The 10824-nt window shown below is 40.2% G+C and overlaps 1 protein-coding gene across 1 annotated transcript; it reads right to left on the bottom strand.

Moving 5' to 3' along the window:
- Nucleotides 1–117: 117 nt before the first annotated feature.
- Nucleotides 118–9169, bottom strand: simc1 (SUMO interacting motifs containing 1). Its single transcript, XM_008277720.1, has 10 exons — nt 8738–9169; nt 4895–6106; nt 4516–4763; nt 4292–4361; nt 4023–4171; nt 2483–2575; nt 2245–2376; nt 1662–1818; nt 1343–1427; nt 118–526 (listed from the first exon to the last, which is right to left on the bottom strand). The coding sequence occupies exons 1-10, from the start codon at nt 8873–8875 to the stop codon at nt 315–317; spliced, it is 2496 nt and encodes an 831-aa protein (XP_008275942.1). The 5' UTR covers nt 8876–9169; the 3' UTR covers nt 118–314.
- Nucleotides 9170–10824: the final 1655 nt, after the last annotated feature.

Genomic DNA, 10824 nt, shown 5'->3' on the forward strand with positions numbered 1-10824 from the left:
TAGTTTTCCAAACGCTTTGTAATTATTTAAAGTAATGATGTAATGGTTGCACGTGTGTGGTGGAAAAACACTATAATGACAATCTGACATGTCATTTTATTTGCTAAAGACAATGCGTAATTTTATAAAGTGAGATTTTATTCAGTTTTGACTTTATATTAGGCAAATCAAAACACAGCCTCATTTAAAACTGTACAAATAAACTTATACAAAAGAACATGGTAGCAAATACAATGTTTCATACCTCATCTAAATTATTATTTTTTAAAACAGAGCACCAATAAAAAACAACAAAACAAAGAATTTTATTGTATTCAACACTGACAAACATCCACGAGGTGATCCTGTAGATACGTTAAAGACTCTTCCACATGTAGAGGTAAAGCTTGGCCGATGTCAGCCTGGGATCTGGACAAGAAGGTCTCCACGGCTTCGCAGACGGCCTGCTTTGATATCATGTCGTCTGGTCTGTACACTAACGCGCCAACGCTGCCTCTCTGCTCAGTGAATGACCTGGACAGGCAGCCTGTGGATAACAGATAATATCAGCTCAGAGTTAACTGCAATGAACTTGTCAGAGTCAAGTAATTTCATTAATGATGTAACAAAAGATTTTGATATTCAGGAGTGTGGTAAAGCAGGTATCAGAAAGGTAACATATGCTTAAAGGCATTTATTGGGTGAGCATTTAAATGTCAAATATCACATTTTAAAACAGTAAACATCTTCCTACAGTTGACACATAAAAATAAAGCATGTAGTAGAACAAAAAAAAGATATTTAGCAGGAGACAGTAGTAAGTGTAGATGATCCGAGGACAGAAATGTGTGGGAAAAACGACATAAGACAGCAGAGAGGGAAAGACATTTAATGAGGCTATGAAGCAACTGAAGCTTGTTTGATCTTTATAACCTAAATATAAATTTCACTTTCACCCACTTACTGTACAAACAAGACTCAGACAGAACAGTTGAGCACAATCTCATATGGCATCACACACCACACATTGCACACTCACTGGAGTCTGAGGTGTCCCACAGGTTTCAAGCACTCTCTATCTGCTTCCTGGCAGCAGACCACTGGCAAGCTTGTCCCATCAGTAAAGAGTTTGGTTTCGATTCTAATAGATGGTGTGCCCCTGTATGTATTTATTAAAATGTGTGCTGAATACAAGCGAGCTGATAATGTTGTGTAGAAAAAAGCATTTATTTCATCATTCTGACACAAATTCCCATCGTCGCCCCCAGGCATCTCTTTATTTGACAGAATTTATAGGAGGCAATTTCTCCACGACAGCTGCAAATATTGTTGAGCAGTGCACAGGTATGTACCAACATCTCACCTTTCATGGCTTTGTTGTAGCTGAGCAACAACATCCAGAGGAGATGGACCAGCTCCTCCCACTTCTGCCACCTCTCATCGCCATCCTGGAGAATACATCATCAGTTGTCACTAACTTTAATTGTTTGATATCTCCCAAAACATAATAAAAACATATGGTATTAAAAAAAATAATCCTAAATTGTTAATGGGAAAACATCAAAAAGAGGTTGACCCCGTTTTAAAAATTTACAAAACGCTGATATTCTAATATTCCGACATCTGAAAAGAGGTCGGTCGGAAAAATAAAGCTGCAGATAAGAGAAGAGTCTGAAATTCACCGTAGGGTCTGGTGACAAAGTGCAGTTCTTCAGGAAGTGAAGCAGCAGACTGAGCGACATGGGCAGAGAGGTTTTCAGTGGGCACGCATAGTCCAACAGATGTTCCAACAGCTTACATCTCAGCAGCTTGCTCTGTAGGCTCTCCAGCAATAACATCCTGGGTGTCAGAAACAGACTGGTCAGAGACAGCTTGAAAAACTGGAGGATAAAAGAAGGAAGATGGTGCTATTGGGATAACTATATACATTTTTGCTGTGGCTGATGATGAATAACCCAACTGATGCATTGATCAGCTATTAATAAAAAGCTGAAATACATGTGCATTTAAGCTGTGTAATTAAAACAGCTAGTAAAACATGGATTATATTAACTTTAAGAACACGTTCTGTATTAATCACACTTCTTTAAAAAATGTAAGTCCATATAAAAAAAAGAGAGAAATTAATTATTTTTGCAACATTTTAAACAGTAACAACAGCATTAATTGTTATACATTTGAGTTTTTTTTTTTCCCTTTTCACACCTGATGTTCCCTTCCTCGTGAACACAAACCTCACTCACTCATCTTATCTCTCCTCCTCACCTGTGAGCTCGCAGAGGCATGTTGCTGATGAGCATATGGAAGAGCTCCTGGGACAGCTTGGCGGAGTTCAGCGCAGGAGAACGATCCGCCTCCAGAGCTAAAGACAGCATCCTTTGGAAGATGGACACCATTCTGCAGGGGACAAAGACACAAACACATGAATGCGTCAAAGATAGGCACACGATCAGACAGAATAATAAAATGCATTCAGATCTGTTATTCCTTCCTTGTAACTCACCTAATCTGTTCATTCCTCTCTCTGGTTGCGTCTTTACTCTCTCCGTGCTCTGTCGATTTTATAATGGCATTAAACAGCCACTTGATGACATCCCTGGAAAAAAAAAGAACAGAGCCCATATTATGTACACTTACAGATTTATAATTTTACTTTTTGGTGGCCCCTAGAATATGTTTACAGGCTTTAATTAAAAAAAAAAAAAAAAACACAGTAAGTTGTTGCAGCACCGTCTTTCTTTCTCCATCTGTCTGAAACGCTGTATTTTAGGTCCTGCCTCTTTAAGCCCTACCCTCTTAAAAACAGCTCAACATATGTTAGATGGTGACATAGACAAGTACTGGCTGTCTAACATGGTGTTGAAGGCAGGTAGGGAGAGAATTACTCCTTACTTGTTGCCCTGTGCTGGGGCGACTTGTGATATTTTATTGTATACGTCATGATGGGCCTGTCACGAAGCCAGTTTACTTTGAGGTTCTGTTCAAGTTGTCCTCTTACTGTCAATTTGAAATAACAGGCGTGGCAAACCTAGAAACTTCCTGCAGCTACGAGTTTTATATACACAAAAGAGATGGGGGTTTTGGCCAAAAATATTATGTAACAGCAAAACATAGGTGCAGTGTAGTTTATGTAAGATGTGACTGTTACAGTTATACACGGTTGCATAAAAGGCAAGAGTTAGTAAAAAGGACAATTACATGTGCAAACTAAACCTGTTCTAAAGTCGCTGCACAAAACTACAACTTTTTCAACATAAACTGAACAATACGCAGCTTAAACAGAATTATTCGACCACTGTCTAATCGTTTTGGCCTCTTTGTTTGCTGCTCTTGGTGGAGTTGTGCAGCAGTTTCTCTTTAGGTTGTAACAGAAAGCTGTTTTGACTGATTCCAAACCGGTTAGAAAAGGCTCCCTGACTGTATCCCTCTTTATGAAGCACAAAGATAACTATCTTCTTGTCATTTTGCATATTGCTTAATTTAGTTTGGAGTATCTGTTGACTTTACATATACAGCCAGAAAAAAATGGTGACTGAAAAATATTTTTGGCAATCCAGTGTGAATTTTCAAATTATCCATCCATCCATCATCTATACACCGCTTAATCCTCACTAGAGTCGCGGGGGGCTAGAGCCTGTCCCAGCTGACTTAGGGCGAAGGCAGGGGACACCCTGGACAGGTCGCCAGTCTCCGGAGGACACGGTGGGGTGAGGCCGGGTAGGTAGGTAGGTAGGTAGGATTTTTAAATTATATACATCATATTTTATAATGTGAGTTACTGTATGCATTAAATGTATATATCTTTTATCAGATTCTACAATTCTTTAACCACTATGACAAGATTTAAATAAGATTATTAATGTTGAAAGCCTGTTGTGTAGACAAGCAGCAGGTGGCCTTATAGATTTTCCCAAAGCTCCTGACGATTTCCTGTGACACAAGGCAGCATTAGTCTTTGCCAGGCAAACCTGATGAACTGAATGTTTTAAGCTTCGTCCAAATTTACCTTTCTTTATAATACAGGCCTCAATTATCAAACGCACCTGACCCGAGGAAACTGCCGATCGCATGACAATGTTGCCTTCGCGATGGAGTGGTGAGGAGCAGATGTACAACTTTTGGCCTGGAAGTCATCCTCCAACGTCTGCACAGTATATTCCAGGAGCATGCGCACCACCTCATAATGATGTCTCTGTGCGATCCAAACGAGGCAAGAGGGTGACAAGAAGGGAAGTGGAAGTTTAATGAAATTCCGAATAAGATGTTCACAGTTTTCCCTTATTTTCACACAGTTTGCTGCCTGGCGCAGTACCTGATTGGACATGACTGAGGTCAGTAACTCCCAGTCCCATGGAACTGCAGCCATATCGGCCATATGGTGTCTGCAATCAAAAAGCAGCTTTAATCTCCGCGTTCAAAGATGGAAACAGAAGAGAGAAGATGGGAAATGGGATACAAATGATAGACTATAAATTCAAATGGAAAATTCTAAAAATAATATATTGTTCCAAACTTATATTTCTGAGGTCCCCTTACCTCTGTGTCCTCATGAGCAGATTAAAAGCCTGCACACAGAAGTGGTAGGAGCACTTAGGATCGAGCAGAATGCCACGGAGTAGATGGGAGGTGATATCTTTGGGGGGATAGTAACCCGGCTGTAGTAAGTCAGACAGGAGCTGCAAAGTGCCTTCTGTGTAGTTCTCTTCAATAGTGCTGTAAACCAGGCTCAGGCTCTGACGGCAAAGCACCACTGGAGTTCCAAAGTGTTCCTCATCGTCACCCATCTATAAAAAAAAAAAAAAACAGTAATCACAGAAAAAGGACATATGGTGTGAGCTCAGCCGAGCATATAAATCACATGTAATGAGAGCAACAGAAAAACACAAATGCAAGCATCTAAGGAAAAGTCACCTACCATGGCTTGAGCTGGTCCAGCCATTAATTTCCTGAGTGTAACTGGACACACAAAATGCCTGTCCTCTCTGCTGACTGCCCTGAAGTCCAAGCTCCTGCTCTTTTCGTTCATGTCTTCTCCATCGCTTTCATCTTGCCAAACGAAGGACACCGGACTTGCGATTCCTACATCCTCCTTGTACGCTTCACTGTCCAACTGCCAATCAGGCATTCCTTCAGTTGGTATAAGTTCAGAGGGCGACGGTGGGTCGACTTGACTCTTTAGTTTATGAGACGTAGGACTTGTGTGAGAGACAGGATCAGGCTCAAAAAGCTCCAAAGAGCTCAGTCTGCTGGTAAGAGAGTGAGGGGACGACTGAGCAGAGAGACAGGTTCGTCTAGATTCTGCTTTCAATTCCAGCTGTTCCAGGTTGGCGCAGCGGACTTCTCTTTGTGCTTTGCACTCAGATAAAGAGGAGAAAGTTGGGGAGTGACTCTCTCTCTCTTCTTCACGGGTGTTGTGCTCTTTGGAGGTTTCAACAGGGCTTCTTTTCTCAAAGCAAACAGAGTCAGTAGAGCTCCCCCGGTGCTGAGATTCATTATTTGGTAACTGCATGCTTGCATATTCCTTACTGCTATCTTGTTGTCCAGTCAAAGATTTAACCACTTTAGGCAACTCATTGAATGAAGGCTCCACGTGAGAAGCGTCTGATGCAGCAGTTGTCCTTGAATCATGAGTGCAATCTGTTCTTTCAGTGTTATCATTCAGTTGCTTAAAGCACAGCGACATTTGTGTACAGTCGTCAGTTAAATGAACAGAACATTTTGATTTTTCCAGTTCCATTACATGAGTTTCAAGGAAAGGCAATCGAGTCAACTTTACAGCTGGTGTGTGATTATGGGTATCCGCTTCACAGCTCTCGTTTCGGTGCTGCGTCTGAAAACGTCTCCGCTTTGGTTTAAGGTTCCCACAGTCCTGCTGTTGGGCAGAAACGCTGCAGTCTCTCAAAGAGCTTCTCTGTAAGTTCAAGTCTTGCTTGTTTGAAATTTGATTCAAAATAATACCGTCTTTTTTATACTGATAATCATCTGGTGGCAAATTCTCCGTCTCCTGTTCGGTCCTGTTTGCACCGGTCTCAGTCAAGTCCACTACTGCCACGCCAGAGGCATTTGGCCTTTTGAATGGCTTAAGCTGTGGAAGAGTCCATCTTGGATCTGTGAGGTCAATGTAAAGCTAGAAGAGGGAAAAATAAACAGAAAAGGATGTTAATAAACACTGTAGTTGTTTACACAACAACAGAGATTAAAAATATGATCTGACTTTCTAATTAATAAAGCAAGGAAAGTAGGAAAGTCCTGCTGACCTCACCTACCTTTACTATTCAGTCTTTGTAATTGTATGTTACTTTATCTTACATTTCTAAATGTAATTCAATTGTTTTGAATGTCAGAAAAATGTCTGGTGACAGCCTGTACTATAAGGTGTATTTCTATAGCATTGCTTTGTTGTGACTCTGTGAACATGTCATAAATGCAATTTACACAATAGAACAAAAAATCTGACAGTTTGCAGTGTCACAATGTCAATTATACCAGAACCTTATCTATAGTGTACGTTTGTTACAACCCTTCCCCTGTTAATTGACACCTTGCCAATATTAACTATATAATGTATGTATATTATAAATGTATATAATTTTTATAGAACATTTGGTGTAACAGTGAATACGCCGAAGTTATACAGGGTTGTCAAGCATATGCATAATGTCTGTAACCATCAAGGTTACTAATATATTTGGTTAAAAACCTAATTTTGTTGACATTATGGTAAGAAAATTGATACTGCCTGAGGAGAAGGAAGCTGTCAAAGAGACAGAGCATTTACCCCTTTATACAGAGATAGCTCTCCCTTTTACATCTCTAATTGTATTTGGCCATTGTGGACAGTGTTGCAAATCGACAAGTAGAACTGCTTTACAGCGATATTGGATTTTTTTATATGATCCTGGCATTAGTGATATACCTTGGGTCCTTTTCTTTTGTATGGAATCTGATATGATATATAAATTTAAAGGTCCCGTGTGGCAAAAATCTATTTTTATTGTGTTTCGCTGTTGCTATAAATCTCAAGGTGTAAAGTAAAAGCCGTTAAGATATGAGACAATTACTTCTGCCATTCTTGAAGCCCACCCTTACCTGAGAAGCCTCCCAGCTTTAAAACCCAGTAAGAATTTCACTGCAATGTTCCAGATGAGGAAACGATAGCCTTCCAGCTCAAACTTTGCATAACCCTACCCCCTCACTGCCAGCTGCCTGCAGGTGAGCCATTCACAACGAACACCTGTCTCTCAGTTCACCAGGCTTATTTACTTTGTAGAGCTTTTAACTGCAAAATGTCTCAGCCATAAACAAAGGATGGGAAATGTTCTGCTGCTGGCTTCAACAGTGAACACAAAAGTCTTCACGCTCTTCCTCAGAGAGGGTGGAAACTATACGGCTGATTTGATACCAGTGACTGGATGTGTTACTGTGTTTTCATGCCACCTGTTGTGCTTTCGTGCAACCTAAGCTCGGCCTGCTTGCTTCTCTCCTGCGCTCTGCTCACATACACTGCATTTTAATACATTCAAATTCCCAGAAGCATTGTTTAATTACATCGTTTCTTTCTTTTTTTTTCATTAGACAACAGAAAGAGTATGAAATAGTGACCGGATCGCAGCCTATTAAGACTACATGTTAGCGGGCAGTCACTTCCCAGTCATTTCATAACCAGAAGGCTGCGTGACAAACTCTTAAAAACACCATTTCAAAACAACAGCTATGTTGCAAATTCAGTGACATTTCCAAGTAAAATAGTCGCATGGAGAGAAAGTCAGAAGCGATAGAAAGTGCTGGTCTAAGGGACACTGACAGAGTCTTCTTCCTGAGGAGGGCATGGACAGCAGCATGTCAGCTGCTTTTACAGATACAGCCACTGAGACAGCCTGCTCAGAACAAAGCTCAAATCAGAAGTTATACAGTCATGAGGAAATGTTCCATCTCTGCAGTATTCACAGCTGAAAAATTCATCCTGGGGAGATGTGAGACTTTCATTTTTTGCTGAAAAGCGGCACAATCTGGGCCCTTTAACAAACAAAACAGTCATTCCTATATGGTTATTTTATTTGATCTGTGTAAAGTTTCTCATTTGACTTTCTGGGACAATGTTAATAACTTGGAATTTGGAGCCACTTTGCAACGACTATAAAACCTAAAGTTGGACACATTTATCCCTATTAACTATTAGTATTGTCATATTGATAGTATGGCAACTAGTTAATGACAATGTTGACTATTGTTTAGTATGTGAAATATATCCTAAAGGTGTTATATTCAGTAGCACAAACTATGAAGCATGTAAATATACATGCTACCGAAAAGGCACATTAAATATCACATAATAAAACAGTGGTGAAGTTCAGTTCGGGTCATGTTATAGCATGTGATGCTAGCAGCTCTGTAATCAGGTCACACACTGTACTGCTCCTGTAAACAGGTACAGAGCCCAAATAAAACCAGCAGAACATTATTTTACAATACTTACGTTGCTAAAGCATACTCGAGCAGGACTGTTAGAGGTTAGATAAGTAGCTTTAGTTTAACAAACCAGCTAATATCCAGCTAAAAGTGAAGTTCAGCTCGTCGACTGAGGGCGGCTTGAATGAGCAGTCAGTCCACATCTTTGTGGTGAGAGCTTCGGTTCATTTTTTTTCTTTTTCTTGTTCATTTTTCAAGCAAACGCAGCGATATTTCAACGTTTGTTTGTTTTTTTTTAACAGCCAGTCAGAGCTAGTTTGTACAACAACACGGCGTTCTGTTTGCTTACCGGTGGGATCCTCACGTTCACGGCGTCAACGTCAATCCGCACCGCCGACAGCGGCAGCGGGTCGGCGGCCACTCTGTTGTAGCCGCCGACGATTTCTACATCGGAGTCGTCTGAGCTGAGAGTGATCACATCTTCCATTTCTACCCCCTCATTCAGCCGGAGCAGCTACAGCTAGGCGGTTCCTCGCTACAGCATCACCCGAAGCAGAGCCGTGACAGCCGCCACGGTGCTAAACACACAAACATTACGTCTGGCAGCAACCTTCGGCATTTCCTTGTTTAGAGCGACACGCACCGGCGCTGCCTCCTCATGTGCAGTCCGTCAGCGCCGCCGCTGGCTTTGAATCTGACGTCTTCATGACTCACGGAAATAGCTAACTTGAAGCTACGTTACATGCGACAAATACAGTCCAGTGCTACGATAGGCTCCTGGCATTTCTGAGAATTGACGCGCTGCTTCCTGGTTTTCCTTGTTGGTTTTCTTCTGTCGTTCGTCGGATCCCAGCCTGCTGTGCAGCTGCGACGACCCCCACCTGCTGGTCGGTGCGCTTCTTACGCTCAGCCAGCTTAAAGATTATTCTAACCAGCAGCATATGGAAGAGCATGTTTTAATGCGTGCTAGTGTTTTTTTTGTGTGTGTGATAAAGCTCACTGAAGGTGGCTTGCGGTTTAATGCCTCCGATTCGGCAGTTGATCACCGAACCGGTTTCATCACATTTCAGTGATTGTGATCAGTGTCACACATGTTATTAGGTAAACACTTTGTGAAATCTACTATCAGTGTAGTTTTTGATCTGAACCTGTTCCAATGTGGCCTGCATGCAAGAGAAACTGTAAAATCTTACTTTATATATTTATTTATTTGCATTTTCACAACTGCAATGAAGCTTTCACAAAGCTGAGAGTGTTTTCAAGACTCTGGCACAATGTGTAGCTTGACCCAGCTACATATAGTGGTTTAAATGGGACATGATTTAATGTGGCCTATTTTTAAAAAGCAAAATATGTTTTGTCACTCTTCCAAATATAATAAAAGTCTCACAAACGGCGTTTTAAAGACTTGTGAACCTTTGTTGTGATGTGACAATGTAATCCAGGTTTGACCTGTCTAGATATAGATATGATATAAATATCATTTTCAATTTGGACCTGGTCTAATGTGGTTTACATGCAAAAAAGAAAAGCAGTGAAATCTCTCATTTTTATTTTATTTTTTAAAATTTATTCTATTATTTTTGTTATTACTATTATTGTTATTGTTATTATTATTATTATTATTATTATTATTATTAATTGCATTTTCAAAATAGAATAGGGGTTTCAAGCAGCACTGAGGGTTTACATCATTAAAATGTGGAGGATAAAAACAGAGCAGTGGTCACTCAACACTGTACGGTGTGAATCAGAAGCTACCTAGCATTGTATTACGGTGTTGTTTGGCACAATGTTGAAATTCCAATGTTTATGCAATTTTGACACCTACAGTTTATAAATGGTTCTGAAATACAAAGACTCAGTTTGGAACTACTACATTTTACAAAGCTAACTAACTATCATTCAGCTGAGTGTGTGTAACTTTAGCTGGTGGCATTGTGATCAATTTTGCAAATATGATATTTTATTAACAAAGTAATTAAAGATAATTGAAGACATGTGATTCAATTTTCAGTCACTTTTTGTCTACAATTGTGTGTGGATGTTAAGGAAATGCCAACATGTCACATTAAATACACCACAAACATTGTGGTACCTCAATTTACAGCAGTGTGAGGACCAGGGTGGAGGCTCAGTTTTCATAAAGAGCAGTGACCACAACATCCTTAAAGGGACCAGAACCACAGCAGTTATGCAACAGCAATTGAAACAAAATGAAGAATTGTCAAGAATGAACTTTCATTTAAGCAAAATGGAATACAAACTACTAAATATAATAGCATTGGGAATATTCAAGCAAAAAAATTGAAAATACAATATATTGTCTATGCAGCAATGAGTCAGTCATTTATAGGCTGTCATCTGGCAGCATTGGATCTGTTCATTCACTTACAGGAGCTAAAACCAGTCATTCAGCAGAACAGTTGAAATCTA

The sequence above is a fragment of the Stegastes partitus genome, unplaced genomic scaffold (genome assembly GCF_000690725.1).
Source record: "Stegastes partitus isolate 25-593 unplaced genomic scaffold, Stegastes_partitus-1.0.2 Scaffold106, whole genome shotgun sequence".
Taxonomy (NCBI): domain Eukaryota; kingdom Metazoa; phylum Chordata; class Actinopteri; family Pomacentridae; genus Stegastes; species Stegastes partitus.

What these genes read in the sequence shown, in the direction of transcription:
- simc1 (XM_008277720.1), bottom strand. Translation starts at nt 8,875, where the DNA reads ATGGAAGATGTGATCACTCTCAGCTCAGACGACTCCGATGTAGAAATC. An exon ending in CTGCTCATGAGGACACAGAG is followed by an intron (nt 4,362 to 4,515) that starts GTAAGGGGACCT and finishes TTTTGATTGCAG; the next exon opens with ACACCATATGGCCGATATGG. An exon ending in CTTTGTCACCAGACCCTACG is followed by an intron (nt 1,428 to 1,661) that starts GTGAATTTCAGA and finishes TGTATTCTCCAG; the next exon opens with GATGGCGATGAGAGGTGGCA.